At 40.2% G+C, this 19,419-nt stretch overlaps 1 protein-coding gene across 7 annotated transcripts in view; it reads right to left on the bottom strand.

Annotated features, from left to right (window-relative positions):
- Window positions 1-19,419, bottom strand: part of Ppp4r4 (protein phosphatase 4 regulatory subunit 4) — a 94,973-nt gene that overhangs the window by 48,873 nt on the left and 26,681 nt on the right. The window contains exons 4-5 of one of the 7 annotated variants that reach the window (XM_042261106.2): window positions 1,848-1,948; window positions 1,365-1,716 (exon numbers count right to left, since the gene is read on the bottom strand). The exons of 3 other annotated variants lie outside the window; for them this stretch is intronic. In XM_042261106.2, the coding sequence (XP_042117040.1) occupies window positions 1,653-1,716; window positions 1,848-1,948 (165 nt within the window). In that variant the 3' untranslated portion in view covers window positions 1,365-1,652. Of the gene's footprint in view, window positions 1-1,364; window positions 1,757-1,847; window positions 1,949-19,419 lie in introns of those variants that run through there. 3 more of the 7 variants (XM_016009182.3, XM_016009183.3, XM_042261104.2) reach the window with 3 other exon arrangements.

Below are 19,419 nucleotides of genomic sequence, written 5' to 3'. Positions count from 1 at the left end.
AAGGATCTACCTACAAAACAGATGTGTAATCTAACTTATCACCTCTCCCACTATTACCCTAGTCCAAACCACCATCAACTCCAGCTTAAATGATTCAAATAATCTTTATCTAGTCTGATTCATCATTGCCCCTCTCTTATCTTCAAGAACCGGAGAGATTCTCTCAAGAATTAACTCAGACTATGCTCCTTTCTGCTCGGATCCCCCTATGGCTTTCCTTCTCACTCAGAGTCCAAGTTGTTTTGGTGACTTCCAGAATCTGCTCACAAATCCTCCTTTGCCCAGATTTCCACATGGTGGCTCCCTGACCTCTTGTAAGCCTGTACTCTAATACCATTTTTAAAATGAGTCTTCCTCAACAGTCCTATTTTAAACCACTTCAAAAGGAAATGTTAATACATTCTACTCTTAAAAAGGACATACTTATGAATATGCAAATATCATGTTCCCTAACACATTCACCCCCAGTTCATCAGCCCTGGGAAAGGCTTAAGCTATCACCCAACATGTAGTACAGCCCTCTGAGGGTGGTCTACCTCTCCTAGAAAGAGAATTTTTTTTTTATGACTGTGAGGACTCTTATGTGTTGGCCCACTGTAACTCTGACTCTGACCACACAGCATGCATTCAGGATAGAACTTTCTGCTCTGGGTCTTCTCTCTCTTCCTACTTACTTTCAACAGCTCCTAAAAGGTAGTGTCAAGAAATTTTGAGGTAGGTCCTAAAGATTAGGGACTGGCAGAATCAGACAGAAGGTAAGGCCAAACATACCGGTACACATTCTCACTCTTCTTTCAATTATGTCCATACAAAGCTGCTCTTGCTATGCTCCACTCCAACAACTGTCACCACTATTTATATACTGTGCCCATGGTCCCTGCTTCATTTAGTGCAGTGAAACAGATGCCAGTCATCAGGTGGAAATAACATACCTAATACTCCAGCAGAAGGACCACCAGAGCAATTAAGTGTTTGTGCCTGATCATTGAGCAAATACCCTACAACCCACCAAATCTCTTCTGCATACTGACTTCTTCCTCACAGATCCCACATGTCCATTCACCATTAAGACATGGCTCACACCAACGCTAAGCCTCATGGTGCAGTGAGGGAAATCTCACAGTGACTTTTGCTATGGCAAATGTTTATGCAATATGGTTAACTCCCATAAAGCCCCATATCTTAAGAGTCTTTGGCTGAGAGAAAAAGAAAAGGCATGTTAAGGCAGAGGATATAATCAGTCTCTGAAACCAACCTTCCTATCACCCTTGCTTTGCTGTTTCCAGAATAAATATTCATTCCATACAAACAATTTGGGATCTGGAGAACACATTTAAAAAAATCTGAGCAGCCAATATAGAGACTTACAGGTTTGAAAGGCATAGCTTTTATTTAGAAACAGAAAGGGCTTTGTAATCAAATAAGTGGTGAGAGCTACGATGTGCATTCCAGTTCACATGGGTTGTTGTTTTAAGTTCCAAGAGCTGCTTCCTGGCGCCTAACGTCATTATGTCCTGGGTTTGCACAGAGGCAAAGTGCATGCAAAGTAAAACAGGAAGAATTTCCGGCTTTGTCTTCTTACTATATGACTTAACCTTGACTCTCGCAGCAACATTTGCCCCAACTATTTTGCATTTAATTTTGAAAAATCCTCAACTCTTATCAGGATTTAGGTTTTTCTCTTGTTGGGCTGACTTCAACATCTGGGACTGTCCACTGTTAAGAAACCAGCAGAGACTAAGAGATCTCCTCACTGCTTAAAAAAAATAAAGAAGAGAAAAAAGAAAAGAATTAATTTCTAAACATATTTTTTTCTAAAATGTAATATAATATAATATCATACTTACCAATAAGTGTTTTCCTCCAGAGTCACACCTCTGAACAAACACGTGTGAAATCCATACTCTTGGGATAAATAAGTGTGCATCCTCGTAGACCTTGGAAGACACTGAAAAGTAAATTCCTCCATTTGCTTAAGCGCATGCCTGAAGGCAGTTACCATTCCTATTATATACTATTGCTTGGCAGGCAGCCCAGTCTAAACTCTTCAAAAATGAAATGAGGTATTTCATCAGTGGCATAATGGGACGCTCCAAAGTGTTTAAACTAGTCCTGTTGAAGGAAGGAGAACATGCTAGGTACTTCTGTAATCCACTCTAGTTAGGGTATTATAAAACAGTATGCTGCCTCCTGCAGAGAGAGAAATAACTGCCTCTAGTGAACCTGTATTATATCCATGAAAAAATTTTTTCTCTTCCCAGTGTATAACAGAGAAAAGCATTAGGAAACTATTGGCTTACTCCTAATGAGCAAATATTAATAGATTCACATGTTCTAAAATTACTAAGTAAAACCGAAAAGTACATTACAACACTGATTGTTTCAACTTAGATAATAGGAATTTAAATATTTGGGGGATTAAGGGAAATTAATGTGAAAACTCTCAATAATTAACAGTAGGTGGCAGCTCTTTTATTATAGAATTATAACATTAACAAAAGACTAAATCTGAGCTACAGATAAACAGATAGAATGAATGTGCCAACTCTTAAGATGCCTATAACAATTTTCTCCCATACCTCATTCTCTTCCTCATCCCAAACCAATAGAAAGAGCTGGGAGGAGAGCTGGCTAAGAACAGCAGGTCAGGCAGAGAGGGACATTCACTGCAGATAATAAACCAGAACAATGAAGGGATGTATAGAGCCCTTCTTTAAATCTGCACTTCAGTGACTGAGCAGGGGACTGATGAGAATATACACAAACAATATTCTAAGAGCCTTTTGGTAAAGGGAATAGCAATGATCACTCTTATACTGTCATAAATGGGTGAATAAATGCTCTGTCATGCAAAAACACAGGGTCACCAATAAAAATTTAAAAAATTGAAAAGGAGGTAGAAGAGGAGGAGTGAGAGAAGCAAGGTCCTAAAACTGTACTTTCAGCAGTTTTATAAGTCATTCTTATACATAATTAATTAGAATAATGGATTTTATAGCTTCAATTTCAAAAGCAAATAACAATTTAACACTTTGCAAAGAGTATGTTTATGAAAAAAATACTTACTAATAGATTTGATAGCTACAATAACCACTTCAAATGATCCATAAAGTATTTAATTAGTTAACTATTTTGTGGGGGAAAAAACTATAAACTGTTTTCTTTAGTGAACAGTAGTAATGAAAATTCTAATGATTTCTATAAGCAAATGTCTAGCAGGCCGCAAGAATATATTATAGAGATCCAGCTGTATATTAAAGTTATACCTAGAAAATTCAAGGCATTTTTCTAGAGGAAGCCATTTATCAAGGAATATTTGGTGTTATTCAATTTTTAATATATCAGCTGTCTTCTGCTATGAAGTTCTTGTGTGCCCATATACTACTAGGCCATATTGGTAAAGAGTTTAGCTTCTTAGACCTATTGCTGATCCACTAGGTAACTAACACCCCTACAAGGCCTAGGAGACAGGTGGGCTGTAGATGCATAGCTTTGTTTCTTGTGCAAATGAAGCTCAGACCTCCCTTCCCCAGACAGAGAAAACTGCATTCCAGAGCAATTGACTCAGAACAAAGGAGGTTTTGCAAGGAGGTGGAGTGAAGGATGGGGCAGGATTCCTGGTCAGAGTACAGTGGCCAGGAGAGAAAGAACAAGGCAGTTTCTGTAGATGGTGAGCAGAGCCGCATGGCCAGAGAGAAGAGAACAAGGAGAATTTCTATAGATGGTAGGCAGAGCTGAATGGCTGAAGAAAAGAGAAGAAGGTAGAGTTTTTCAGGGCCAGGGGTAAGGAGCAAGGAAGAAAAGATGGGAGGGTGAAGGAACAGAGGACGAAGATAAGGTCAAAAGCATAGGAGTTTAGTTAAGATTATGAGAAAACAGAAAAAGTAGGTACTGAGAGGAACTGAGTGTCAGGACAGAATTGAAACTGTGTAGATAGAATTTTGTCTTAGAGAAATACAGTAAAAGGATGTAAGAGCATGGTGTACATAGATTCTTTTCTCTCAGATAATCCCATGCCAGACATAGCATCTTCCCCAGGACTCTGGGAGGAATCTTCTCAGGGCAGGCCTCTAGGAAAATTTTGTTACAAATGGAAATGGCATTTTCCTAATAGTCATATTTTTCTAACCTAAACTTGCTCTCTAAAGTAGTCTAGTAAGAATCAAAAGTTTTTTAGGCTTCTATAAATAAGTTTATTATCAATCTGCCACTGACAGAAATTAAACCCAACAAGTCCCTAACAAGCAAGTTGAAAATCATCTATAAACTAGGATGTAAATGAAACTGCCTCAAAGTGGAGTAGGGAACCCAAACACAAATAACTAAACACACATACACACACACACACACACACACACACACACACACACACACACACACACACAGAAAGGAGGGGAAGGGGCAGGGAGGGGAGGAGGGAGGGGAACAGAGGGGCCAGGGAGGGAAGGAGAGTGGAGAGGAAGGAAAGGGAGGGAAGAGAAGAAGAGAGAAGAGAAGAGAAGAGAAGAGAAGAGAAGAGAAGAGAAGAGAAGAGAAGAGAAGAGAAGAGAAGAGAAGAGAAGAGAAGAGAAGAGAAGAGAAGAGAAGAGAAGAGAAGAGAAGAGATCTCCATAAGAAAAACAAAACAACCAAAAGTCTCACACCACTTGTTGGGTAGCCCAGCATCTGGGAGGTGGAGGCTCCAAATCCCAAACCAGAAACAAAACAACAGCAACAAAAACAAAAAACAAAAAACAGCTGGGCACAGTAGAGGCAGAGGAATTAGGTCATCCTCTACTACACTGAGTGAAGCCTGGGCCCCATGAGCCCCCTCAAAAAGTAAGAAAGCTACAACCAAGTATTTGCAGACTGGGGAATCAGATGTGGCCCTGTGAGGTATTGTAGGATGTCCTCCCTAAGCATTAAGGAATCCGTGGAGATGGGTTCATTGTATTACATGCCATCTCTGCCTGGGTACCAGATATCCAGGTAGAGACCTAGAGCCTCTTCAAGGCTTCCAGAGATGCAGGGAGCACCCCCCACCCCCACACAAAGGGGGGTTTCCTGTGTCCTTGGAGGATCTAGCTGGGTCCTGCACTCCCAGCCCCAGTAAAAGCAACTATGCTCTCTGAGCAGCAAGGACAACTCCTCTACAGATGGCAAGAAGGCTGCTCCTCCATTCTCGTTGTAGGCAATGGTAGTCAAATGTCTTGGAAGAGGAGAACACCAGGTTGAGCCAGGTGTGTGTTGGGGGGGGGGGGGTGCATGCTCACAGATGTGCTTCTGATCCTATGTGTGTCTGTGCCAATGGAACTAAGTTTCAACTTGATCCTTCAGATTGAGTCTGGCAGCCAGGACCTTCCTTGTAAGCCTCTAGGATAAGGCAGAGCTCCCTCTTGAAGTGTCTCTTCAGCTCCTGGTTGTTGTTGAATAATCTTTTTGTACACTGTGAAGATGTGTCTTAGCCAAGGTGCCTTCTGATTGGGTTACTAAAGAGCTGAATGGCCAATAGCTAGGCAGAGAGAGTTTAGGCGGGACTTCTGGGCAGAGAGAGAAAAGGAGATGAATCTAAGCACTATAGAGTCACCAGCCAGATGCAGAAGTAGCAGGACATGCAGGAGGAGAGATAAAAGACACAAGCCATGTGGCAGCATACAGATTGATAGAAATGAGTTAATTTAAGTTATAAAAGCTAGTCAGAAACAAGCCTAAGCTAAGGTCAAGCTTTCATAGTTAATAAGTCTCCATGTCATTTTTTTGTGAGCTGGCAGCCCAAAGAAAAATCTGTCTATACCTGGTGCTGCTCCCTACTGTGCCTGTGGTGTTAGTAAGCAAGGATACAGCAGGGAGGGGAATACTGAGGTTCTTCCACCTTGACTCTAGCTCATGTTCTCTCAGATCAAGAAATGACCAATCACATTCAAGGATTATGCTGAGTGCTAGAGACTTAGCAATCAAGCAAGACCTGCAGTGTACCTTACATTCCAATAATACTGCTAATTCTGCTGTTAAAATTGTGATGAGAGCTAAGAATGAGAAGTTTAAGATGCCATGAGAGCCCTAGCAGATTATATCTGAGAAGTCAGAGAAAGCTTTCCTGAGAAGTAACAACCCGTGTAAGGAGAAAGGAAAACCTGCACAGAGGGTGGAACAGGAGGAGGCAGGAATGCTGTGGGATGTCTTTCTGTATGCTGTGAATATGTGTTACTCCCATTGGCTAATAAATAAAATGCATTGGCCTGACAGGGCAGGATGGAGCCAGGCAGGAAAATCCAAGAGAGAGAGAGTGAAAGAAAAAAGGAGAGTAAGGGGAGATGTGAGCCACTGCCCAAGGAACAGCAAGATGCCAGCAGACCGGTAATGTCATGGCCATGTGGCAACTTATAGATTAATAGAAATGGGTTAAGTTATAAGAACTAGCTAACAAGAAGCTTGACGGGCGGTGGTGGCACACGCCTTTAATCCCAGCACTCGGGAGGCAGAGGCAGGCGGATCTCTGTGAGTTCGAGGCCAGCCTGGTCTCCAAAGCGAGTTCCAGGAAGGGTGCAAAGCTACACAGAGAAACCCTGTGACAGAAATAAACAAAACAAAACAAGAAGCTTGAGCCATAGGCCATCCAGTTCATAATTAAATAAGTCTCTGTGTGTTTACTTGGGTCTGAGCAGCTATGAGGCCAGGCAGGACACAGGAAAACTTCTGACCACATTTTGGCACCCAGATGTGATAGCAAGAATTTCCCTCCAAATCTGAGAAAGCTTTAAAAAAAAAAAAAAAAAAAAAAAGATTCTAAAATAGAGCTAAAAACAGCTTCCTAGTTGTGTCTCTCAGGCAAGCACTGATACACAGAAGCTATGGCATGCAGGCTTGAGCTACAGCATGGAGGATTCCCACCACAGTACACAGAGGTTTCTCCAAGCCATGCAGCACACTGCATGGTGAATTTAGCTTTGGCTAGTACAAACCAAAAAAAAAAAAAAGTTTCTGGGCTACATGTTGCTGGATGGAGGCATGGACCCATTGTTTCCCAGAGCTGGTGGTGAACATGGTTCCCCCAGAGCTGGTAGTAAACATACCTCTGCCATGTTGGGAAGCTGAGGTGGGCACAGGACTCCCAGGGCTGCTGCTTCAGTCCTAGCCACACTGCAGTTTAAATCAATGGTCAAAAAATGATTACAGATTCACAATGGATTCAGATGGAATAAAACTCTAAACAGTTTACAATGTATGTAAAAATAAATGTAGGCTTGGAAGAGAGAGCTGTGTATATGCATCCCAGGTCTTAAGGGTCCCAAGTGGCCATGCCCCAGGGGCATGTACTTCAAGGTCATAAGTAGGTGTAACAGTTACCTGAAACCTCACTAGGGGTGGTGCTTCAAGGTCATAGCTAGAACAGCTACCCACTACACAGGAAAGCAAGAAGTATAATAAAGAGAGCAGTCCAAGCATCCAGCATTGAGGAGTATGGAGAAACATGCTGAATTAGAGAACTAAAAGAGTCCATTTGCTTGGAGCAAAAGGTGGGTTTGCTTTGGCAGTGAACAGGCAGCTCAATTAGGAAAGCCTCAGACCCTTTAAGCACAAGGAGACACACACTGCAGTTCTAAATGCTTTGAAATGTCCTTCCTAATAAGAGTGGAAATGGAATTAGAAGTAGGGAAGCAGCATACCACAAGAGGGAAACAAGGACTAAGGTAACCTTGAAAAGCTACTGTGCTTACCAGAGCAAACAAACAAGCACAACTGTTGGGACCCGCATGGGTGCAGTGTGGCTGGGGAAAGAAAATAGTTCAAGAACTATTATGATATAAAATAAACAAGACAACAAAAAATTGGAGTTTAAGAACACAGTGTTGGTCTGGAGAGATGGTTCAGTAGTTAAGAACACTGGCTGCTCTTGCAAAGGACCCAGGTTCAATTCCTAGTACCCACATGGTGGCTCAGAACTGTCTGTAACTTCATTTCCAAAGAGAATCTAATACCCTCTTCTGACCTCTGAGAGCACCAGGCATGTACCTGGTACATATGCATACATGCAGACAAAATATTCATACATAAATCTTAAAAAAAAAGAAATAACATTTATATAAGGATATCTGTAACAAATCTTTGACAAAATATTTAACTATAGGTTCTTGGATGTTGCTAACATATCACAGAAATTAATTAATTGGCCTGTGTGAGTACAAGAGTAATTATAGGAATAGCAAAGGGATATATGCATACCTAAAACCTATGCAGTTACATAAACAAAAAATTTAAAGTTAACATTCCGAGGGCTAGAGAGATGGCCCAAGGTTAAGTGTACATACTGTTCTTCCACAGAACACAAGTTTGGTTCCCACCACTCACACAGGAAGCTATTTGTTACTCCAGTTCCAGGGTCTCCTCAGACACGTGCACACATACACACATACCTACATACATACACACATAAATAAAATAAATCTCAATGTTAACATTCTGAAATTAAAACAAGGAAAACTAAAGAGAATTTCCTCTCTTAGCAATGGCAGATGGGGTAATTCTCATCAATACTCCCAACAAGGATCATTTTTTAAAAATCTAGACAAAAATATAAAAACTGTCCCAATGAAAATACATAGAAATGAACAAGGTAGTGAAACCATACAAATACAGAAAATCAAGCATGTAATTTTGAATTGCTTCTCTTCAACAGTTGCTAATTCTAGGCGAGGATCAGGAGAGGCTGGCAGCTTAAAGACGCTGACAACTTTGCTAGGCTTTTGGGGTCCTGGGAGACCTCTTCCAATCAGAGGAGAACACTCGAGCTTCAGTCAGCATTCTAGCACTTGGATAAAATGCCCAGAGCAACTGAGAGGAGGAAAAGTGTAATTTGGCTCAGAGCTTCAGTCAACAGGTAGCTAACTCCGTGGCCCATGGTAATGCAGAACATTAAAGCAGAGAGTGTGGAGAGTCCAGAAGAAAGGGCCAGGGCTGCTTACTCATGAGTGAAAGAAAGGGGAGACTCAGGAGCTAGCATCTAAGTTTCCCCAGAGATTGAAACATTCCATCTTGCAGGAATGTTCCTTAAACAGAAAGGTAAATAACTCAAAATAAATTCAGGAAGTCCCTGAGACTGACAGGATTCACTAGGCCCCTCCCTCCCAGAGTAAACAATAAAGCTGCATGATTCTCAAGCAAATGAAGCTTCAAAGAAGACCCTGAGACCAGATCAGCTTCCTGGGAGGAACAGAAACCAGCCAAGCTGCCTGAAGAGGTTTAGACCAGAGTTACTTGGAAAGAACACCCTTCAACCTGCTGAACTGCCTGCAAGCTGTACAGTTTGCTCCTGTCACCCATGCTGGGGTGGACCTTGGTAATGTAGCTGTCTTTGAGTCATTTCTGCTCCTGTAAGTAAATCCTCACTCATACTCCTGTAAGTAAACCCAATAAAACTCACTGGTTCAAGTTGGACTTAGGTGGTATCCAAACTTTGTTCTGTCATGGGTTCCATATCTGGGAATCTGATTAGATGTGTGTTGCATCTCCCCAGAAATAGTTTTATCATAAAACTGAGGGGGAGGTTCCAGGGACAGGATCTACCCTTCAAGGACATATACCCAATGACTTGTTTCTTCCAAGCAGGCCCCACTTTTGAGTAACCCTATGCTCATCAATGGATGACCAACTGATAAAGTTAGCATCCTCATGATTCAATCAGTTCTCCACAATCCACCAGCTGGGACTGAAGTCTTCAACTCAACTACCTTCAAGGATATTTATATCTGAATCATAATACATCCTATACCTGAAATGGGATTACAAGAGACTTTATAACAATAGTTAAGTTGGCTAGAAGAAAAATATTCCCTACCAAATGGAGCTATCTTGTGGGCCTCAAACTATGTAACAGGTAAGTTGGCAAATATAAGATCAGGCACAGAGTCCATAATATCCAAGCAGATAAGGAGATTCGACAATATAGAAAAGAATCAGCAAACCAGTAGAAAACAGAAACACACTGGGCAGGCATGGTGGTACAGGCCTGTAATCCTAAGCACTCCAGAGATTGAGACAGGCAGATCTCTGAATTCAAAGCCAGCCTTTTCTAGAAAGAGTTAAGGCCAGCCAGGGCCACATAGTAAGACCCTGTCTCAAAAACAAACACACTAAAAGGAGTTCCAGGTCCTGGTGGTATCAAATACATTGCCTGGTTAAAGAAAACAAAAAATACAATAAGAATTTCAACAGAAAATTCTAATATATTTAAATGGGTTGTAGAAGATTTACAAAAGTTAAGTAGAATTTCCAGACCAGAAAAATACAGTAATCAAAATTAAAATTGGTTAGACACAAACTAGTGAACTGGACAATGGGTCAGGACTAAACACCCAACATAAATCACAAAGAAGAAAAATGACAGAAAAAGTAAAAGACAAAAGATACTAAGAAAAGGTCTAATTATATGAGAAATGGGAAACCTAGAAGGGATGAAATAGAAGCACATTTGGGGGAAAAAAAATGATAGCTCAGAAATTTTAGCTAGCAACAAAAAATAAACCACAGATTAGAAATGCCATATGTGTGCCCCAAAAGACAACAACAACAACAACAAAACCCTGTGAGTAAGCACTCTAAAATCCTGTACCTAAAATGAACTATGTTTAGAATGAGCCTGTAGTACAGGCATGGTGGTGCACACCTATAATACCAGCACTAGGGAATCTGAGGTACAGAATTATACAAGTTCAAGGTGAGCCTAGAATGCAAAGTGCCCTGTCTCATTAAAACAAAAGCATTACCTCATGGCTATGCTGCTACAATTTATTTATCCATTACCTATGGGTGTAGATTTCAGTTGTTTTCAGCATTAGCTGCAAGTAACTAGCCATGAACTTCAACGCCTTCATGACCAAGTCTCTATGCAAACATCAGTATCAGTCTTAATCCACAGAAGGGAAGCAGCTGGGTGCCATACTAAGTACATATTTAAATTTTTAAGAAACTCAGTCTCCCCATGTGGTTGAGTCATTTCACATTCCCACCAGCAGTGTGCTTCTAACCAGAAATTCTTGCCTGTGTTCCCCTAAGTAATATTTCCTGTTCCTTTCTTTGTGGCTACTCTCAAGACTGTCTCATTTTCCCTTTTCTTCAGCAGTTTTTATCATCATGTTCCTGGGAGAGAGTGTGTTTATGTATCTGTGTTTGTGTATGAATATGTGCATTTGTGTATGTTTCTCCTGTTTGGTGTCCTTGTATTCTTGGAGCTATGGTTTCTTGTCCTTCACTAATTTCAGAGTCTTGGCCATTATTTCTTTCATTTTCCCTTTTGTCTTTCTGAGATTCAACTGGTATCCTAGGTCACTTCTCTGCTAAGTTTTGCATTCTTCGTTGTCTTTTAGGTTGGCTTGGCTAACATCTGTCTTCATGTTCACTGATTCCCCAGTTGTGACCAACCAATAAACACATCCTTCATGTCTGACATTAATTACTCTTCTCTTCTAGCATTTTCATTTGACTATTTTATTGTTCCATCTCTCTGTTGAAAGCCCTATATATCATGCACATCATTTTTTAACAAGTTAATCATAGTTATTTACCTATCTCATACTTCTTGGGTCATCACTGATACTTGGTCATTTCCTCCCCTTACTTGGGGGTTTAGCAATTTTTTATTCGATACTATTTATTGAAGACAGATGTAACAGCTCTGAAACTAACATGCCTCCTCTCAAGGTTATTGGGGTGGTGGCAAATAAATCTACTTAGTATCTCAAGTGGGTTTAAGTTTTATTGTTGCTATGGTAACTTCCATGGCATCACTGGTTTTAGATTCCTCCAACAGTGGGCCACTGTTACTTTGTATTTAGCATGTAGTCTGTAATGCCAAAGGTTTCTCCTCCATGACCCAACAACACTCTCAAGCAGGGGTTTCTTTTCATACTTTATCTTTCCTATTAGTAAAGCTCTGTTGCCTATGGCTGTACGTTGGGCTAGTGGGAGAAGTAAGAGCCTTTCATCCTTGATTCTGTGTCATCTTAGTCAGGACTTTTGAGTCCAGGCTGCAAGAATGGAGCTTCTTCAGTGTACCTATCTATTTCTTGGAGCAGGGTAGTATTTGGCAGGGTCAAATTTGTTGCCACTCCCTCACTAGCAGATCTCTATGCTTTATTTGGGTGCAGAGTCTTAGACCTAACATTCTCTTGCCTTTCAATGCCAAGAGACTTACGTTTCCATTGTGTTCCAAAAGCAGTCACCAATGCATTGTCATGAAGAAAGGAAACCTGGTATCTCTTCCAGAAGAGGCTGCTGCTTCTTCTGACACTCCTACAGAACAATGGGTCTTCACTGCTCTTCCCTCATCAAGCCTATGCTTTACCAAAGAGAAGGTTCTGGGGAAGTAGGCTCAGTTGCTTCCTCTCTCAGTAGTAGTTAATCACCACCATGCCTACAGCACCAAGGAGAGCTAACTCTACTGCTTGGCCATAGATGGGGAGACATAGGGGTGGCGCTGGTGAGTTCAAAGTCCCAAGTTATTCTAACCTGACACAGACTCTTATGTGGCACATCTGCAGCTGGTCTCAGAAGGTAGAGACAGGGGGATTGTGAGTTCAGCTTAGCCAGATCAACACAGAGTCTGCATTAAAACAAACAAACAAAAAAGTCAGTGTCCCTATGTCCCACCTTCTTTAAAGGATTCATCATCATATTGCTTTTTAGAATTCAACTCATGTAGCAGCCTGGTGACTACCTGTGACAGGCTCAAGAAAATATATGAGCATGTGGATTTAGTAGCTAACCTAGTTTTAGGAGAATAATACTTTCTTACAGCTCTTCTACAACCTAAGAAGGAGTGGAGCTAACCGTTTTTTGAACCCAGGAATTGTTTCATATTCTTTTAAGCTCAACTGTACATTAAAAGAAATTGAGAAAATCCAGCTCATTTTTATTACAGACAAGATGGATGACTAAATAACCAAGAAGCAAATATATGAACACTGTTCTTTACTAAAATTTTATGAAAAAAAAATCAAACTTTAGATCTATTAAAAGTATTAACTGCTGAGCTTGGTGACACATGCCTGTAATCCTGACACTTTGGAGGTTGAGGCAGGAGGATCAGAGGTTCGAGGCCATCCTTCAATGCATAGAGAATCTGAGACTAGCCTGGATTATATCAGACTTTGTTTCATTAAAAAAAATTATTCTCTTGCTTATATTATTCTTCCTTTATGTCCAATCTACATACTTGTAAATATTTCCATAGATCTTTATTAGTATAAAGTAATTAATAATGTCAATCTATTTTATCCTTAAATACAAATAAAGATAAAATGAAAAGACATAACACAGACATTATCCTTGAAAGATTATGGTCAACATAATTTTATTTGACACTATAAAGCACAAAAGAGCAGTACCCACTGTCTGTCCCTGCTCCAGTTCCTCCCAATTGTCTCCACTCTCTTTCTTGGTGAACTGGGAGACTGTTCTATAACTTCATGGCTCTAGACCACAAGGCCCCCTGCACAGTTGATTCTTCCCCTGATGCTGGAACCTCCATTAACCTTATACCACTGTGGGAATCCTTCCCCTCTCCTCTTTCCCTGCCTGAAATCAGAGTGTCAGCCAATGGAATGCTATGCTCCACCACAGGCCATCTGTGACCTGCAGGGGTCCTGGAACATCATGTTCTGTTTCAGATGTATAATTGTGTTGCTTTCATAAAACCCTTTTGCTTTTCTCGGAATTTAAACTTTTATCTCAGAAAATGTCAACTGTGGTGAGGAAGAGAGGAATGTTTTCTGAGACGCAAACCAAAGAAGACAGTAGTTTGTATTGCTCATTTGTATTCCCTCATTCCTTAGTTAAGACTGTTTTTATTTCAGAGAAGTATCAAAACCAATTATTTTCTTTCATACTTCTTAGAAACCGTCTAACAAAGCATTACAGTCAAAAATTGATCTTTAAGTACATATTTCCTCAGCTTTAAATGATTATAATACATCATATGGGGCTGACAATTGTTTAAAGGATGTATCTAAGGAATGAAGCACAGTGCCTGCCCCACATTAAGTGTTCCACAAATCATTATTGTTTGTCCATTCAACTGTACTACCCCAAATAAGACTTTTTTAAAATGCATTCAGCTTTTCATTCACAAATATCTTTATTTGCAAAGTAAATGCTTTCTATTCAAATTCAAAATGAGATCATTTAAGAATCTATCTCTATTCAGTATGAAATGCTGTATTATTCACACCAGAAGATATTTTTGGTATTTTCTTACTGTATCTACTCGTGAAAAAAAAGTCACAAATGGTAATAAAAGTAGAAGTGGTGGATCTTTGCAGAATCAAAATATTGCTATATCACATCTACCAACTTTAAATAATCAAATTTCATATTGATTTAATAGACTATGTCTCTTTTGTCTTCTATTATGTACTGCTACCTGCTCCTCTCATTCCTGTAAGAGAAAAAGTCAGTATCAAAGCATGTGATCAATGCTGTTTTCACTCAAGAATCCTTCAGTGAGTCAGACCAGAGTGTCAAACACGTCATGGCTCTTTTGGGTAGACACTGGTTCTCTCAGAACATTCAGTTCAATCACCATTCTTTCTAAAGTTGGCTGTGAGTATCTGTTATTTCAAAACACCATTCTAGGCTCTGAGGAAAAAATAACAAACTAGAGTGACAAAGATTCTGCCTTTGGGAATGACGGTACATGCCAAGGTCAGAAAGGACATGATAGGAAGTTTTATTCTATCTGAAATGAAAAGCTATTTATTTTAGTTTTCTTGTAGCTGCTATTACAAATTAACAGAAGCTAACTATGTTAAAGCAACAGAAATTTACTCTCTCACAGTTCTAGAAGCCAAATGTTCTGATGCAGTATTACTCAGACCAAGATGCCCAGTGCCACATTCTTGGCACAGTTGGCAGTGTAGCATCCCTTCCTTATCATGCCTAGCTATTATGTTATCATTTCTTGGCTTTCCCACCTCTTCCTCCACCTTTACTGCTGTCTTTCCCACTTGTTCTTCTGCCCTCTTCTTATAAGAGACACATGACAGCATTTGGGCCCCTGCCAAATGATCCAAGACAATCTCCCTATCTCCATATCCATTATTTACCCAAGTTCAGAAATTACCTTGTTCTGGAATAAGGTAACATTTATAGTTTCCTAGGATCAGGGCTTGATTCTTGGGGATAAGGGAAGAGAGGCAAAAGAAGGGACAGTATGTCACTTTACTTCACTGATGTGATATTTTGTATACAAGAGTATAAAACATGATTGGTTGGTTCTTTTTAAAGACCTCTCGGTGTGAGGGGCTTCTAGAAGGCAAAGTAGAAGCAATAGGTCCTGTGTGCCACTGCTGCAGATCAGACAAGGCAGCTGAGGCCTGAAGTAAATTACACACTAGAGATCTCTGCAATCAGATCAGCCAATCAAGAGGCTGACTAAGCTCAGAATGGCTAAGATCAAAAACACTGATGGCAGCTTATGTTGGAGAGGATGTGGAGCAAGGGGAACACTCCTCCACTGTTGGTGGGAGTGCAAACTTGTACAGCCACTATGGAAATCAGTATGGTGGTTTCTCATAAAATTGGGAATCAATCTACCTCAAGACCCAGCTATACCAGTCTTGAGCATACACTCAAAGGATGCACAATCATACCACAAGAACACTTGCTCATCTATGTTCATAGCAGCTTTATTTGTAATAGCCAGAACCTGGAAACAGCATAGATGCCCCTTAACTGAAGAACAGACAAAGAAAATATGGTACATTTACACAATGGAGTATTACTCAGCTGTTAAAAACAATGACATCAGGAAATTTGAAAGCATTCTGAGTGAGGCAACCCAGATCCAGAAAGACAGACACAGTATGTACTCATTCATAAGTGGTTATTAGCTGTAAAGGATAGCCATGCTATAATCCACAGACCCAGAGAAGCTAGGTAATAAGGAGGGCCCAAGAGGGAGAAACACATGGATCTCTCTGAGAAAGGGAAATAGAAGATCTCCTAGGTGAACTGGGGCTGATGGGCATGGGAACTTGAGGGACTGGGTTGAAGGGTGGATGGAGGGGGAGAGTACTGAAAAAGATGACTGGAAATGGGGTGCATTTCAGGTCAGGTAGAAACCTGATGCAAGGGAAACTCCCACGAATCTACAAGGTTGACCCCAACTAAGACCCCTAACAACAGTGGATACGTAGGTTGAACTGGCCATCTCCTGTGATCAGATTGATAACTACCCCAATTGTCATCAGAGAGCCTTTATCTAGTAACTGATGGAAACAGATGCAGATACCCACAGCCAAACATTAGGCCGAGCTCAGGGAATCCTGCTGAAGAGAGGGAGGGAAAGATTGTATGAGTCAGGGGGTCAAGGACATCATAAGAAAACCCACAGTGAAAAACTAGCCTGTCTCCTAGGAACTCAGAGTCTGAACCAGCAACCAGGGTGCCTGCATAGGACTGACCTAGGCCCTCTACATATATGTGGCAGTTATGTAGCTTGGTCTACTTGTGGGACTCCTAACAATGGGAACAAGGGCTGATCCTAACACTTTGGCTGACTCTTAGGACCCTACTCCTCATACAGGGTTGCCTTGCCTAGACTTAATATAGGGGAGGTACTTAGTCTTACTGCAACTTGATATGCCATGCTTTGTTGATACCCATGAGAGGCCTGCCCCTTTCTGAACAGAAACAAAGGAAGAGTGGATGAAGAGGGCAGAGGTGAGGAGGAGGAAATACGAAGGAAGAAATCATTCTTTGATTGAGGGACATCTATGTTGTTTCCAGGTTCTGGCTATTACAAATAAAGCTGCTGTGAACATAGATGAACAAGTGTCCTTGTGGTATGATGTGCATCCTCTAAGTATATGCTCAAGAGTGGTATAGCTGGGTCTTGAGGTAGATTGATTCTGGTGGGAATGTAAATTGACTCAGCTGTCTCTTCCTCTGTGGGATGGGCATCATGGAACTGTTGTCTAGACTCAGAAACTAAAATGTATAAAACATTCAACAGTGTACAGTATCTGATCAGTAAACCTTAGTAAATACTCACTATAGTTATTTTCTGTGCCTAACACCACACATTTTCTATTGTACAATAAATATTATGACATTTTTGGAGAAAAAATATAAGTAAATGAACAATGAGATTACTTCAAAAGTTTGACAGGAAGAAATGTTTGGTGCTGTGCTATAACAGAGCCCATTATGCTATCTTAAGTGTAATGATATCACCCTCATTTGTAATTTTATAAAAGGATACAGAATTTTAGAAATTTATCTTGACAGTCAAAATCCCTTCACTTCCACATAGCATAAGCACAAGTTCAATATTAAAATCTAATGTCTCAGAATTCAGTTTATTAAGTTGAAGGAAAAATACTAGATCAATAATGACCATAGGATTAAGTTGCATAACATGAGTAAAATAACTATATCTTGAAGTATTTTTCACATTTATAGAACTTAAATTGTAAGTCAAATATTTTCTTTCTTGATGCTTACTTAAATTCCACCTTGAGACAAGTACAAAATAATTCAACAACTACTTTGAATATAGTTTAGAAAGGAAATTTTGGAAATAAATGAAATTAGTTCAATTATAATTCTAAATTTGTTGCTGGCATTTTAATATTTTACTTATTTTGTTTTTTAGATTTTATTTTTAATTGTATGTGTTTGCGTGTGCATGCTCACACATGTGCATGTGTGCACATTTGCATGCAGTGTCCATGGAGGCCAAAAGAAGCCATCAGATCCCCTGGAGCTGGAGTTACAAGTGGTTGTGAGCCATCCTGTCTGGGTGCTGGGAACCAAACTCAGATTCTCTAGAAGAGCAATATGCATTCCTAACTGCTGAACCATCTCTCCAGCCATTCCCTGCTTTAAAGTTTAAATTTCTTCATTGTGGCCAGGTATAGTGGCTCACAGCTTTGATCCCAGCACTTGGGAGGCAGAGGCAGAACCATCTTCGTAGGACAGCCTTGTCTACATAGAAAATTCCAGAACAATCAGGACTATCTAGAGAAAACTTGTCTCAAAAACAGAAAAAAAAAAAAAGGTCAAATTTCTTTATCTCTAAAACAGTGAAAATAGTAGCCTTTAAAACATATTTTCATTAAGACACAGTACCAACAATTAAATGCAAATGTAGTAAAAAAAATAACATCAGTACAATTTTATAATGTGTAAGACCAGCAAAGCCCCCAACATCCCTTTTCCTCATGTTCTTTTGGGTGAAGCAAGGTAAGGGGTGAGCTCTCAAAGCTGTTTAGTCTGGAGTCACAAATGTGGTAATGTCCTTGGGAATAATTACTTCCTGCATAAAATACTTACTGCTTATATTTTTAAGTCCTCTCAAAGTGAATCATGAAAGACCAATATTAACAAGTACTTAGATTATTATCATCTGTGGACTCAACAGATCTTCTACTAATACACTGAAAACCACCAGATGCTCACACCAACCATCTGGAAGCTGCTTCCAACTCCAACCCAGTTGGAATTCATTTATTCCAATCCATTATGGAATTCTGTTCATCCTGATAATGCATCTGAGACATATATGTACACTGCTCCACTGCTTAAATTCATCATTTTAATCCAATCTGCCATTGACTTTTAGAGGCCCAGTACTGAAGCTCTGGAACTATCCCACTCTAGTCTGTGCTCTACACATTCACCAAAATGAGCATAGTTCAAAGTCGCCAATAGCTTTCTGCTGTCCTCAAAACTGATGTCACTGACATTTGTCCAGCCTGTTCTCTGTTCACACTCCATCTCCTACTAGCCCCAACTACACTTATCACTGTCCCACCAGTTCTTGCCTCTCAGGCCACCTGCTACTGTCCTGCTTGTCACATCTTGCTAAGAGGCTCTCCTTGCCCTCCCAGTGCATGGAAGTTCTCTTGCTAACTTACTACTTTATCTCAGTGTCCCAGTTTTGTCCTTTTACATTCAGAGCACTTATCACAAGTGACAGTCAGCCTTTTGTTTGATTATTTGTTAAAGTCTGGGTCACTTCTGCACTACAGCCTCCTAAAGAACAAGTTCCCTGTCTTTTATTCATCTCTACTTCAGTGTTTATAACTGTGCCTTGCACCTGACAAGTAGTGCTCAATAAATAAATACAAAGAGAATTTGCCATAAGTTAAGAAATCACCAGGATAGCAAGGTGAAGAAACTGACTATGAGAATACATGATCACAGCTCATCTCTGGAATAAGCCAGGCAGACCTGAAAAAGTGCCAGCCTGAAGTACCTGTAAGTCTTGACGATCTCTGAGCACATGATTTTAAAATCATCTGCAAATAGGCACAGTTTCACCAGTTAAAATGCACTGATAAAGGTTTGGCCATCTTCCGTTGCATATGAAGCTGTCTACAAAAGCACTATCATCACTTTTACCCCATAAAGCTATCTCCTATGCTTCACTTGAATGATTTT

This window comes from Peromyscus maniculatus, chromosome 14 (genome assembly GCF_049852395.1).
Source record: "Peromyscus maniculatus bairdii isolate BWxNUB_F1_BW_parent chromosome 14, HU_Pman_BW_mat_3.1, whole genome shotgun sequence".
Lineage (NCBI taxonomy): Eukaryota > Metazoa > Chordata > Mammalia > Rodentia > Cricetidae > Peromyscus > Peromyscus maniculatus.
Note: the sequence above shows the minus strand (reverse complement) of the source record. Positions and strands in the feature narration are given on the sequence as shown.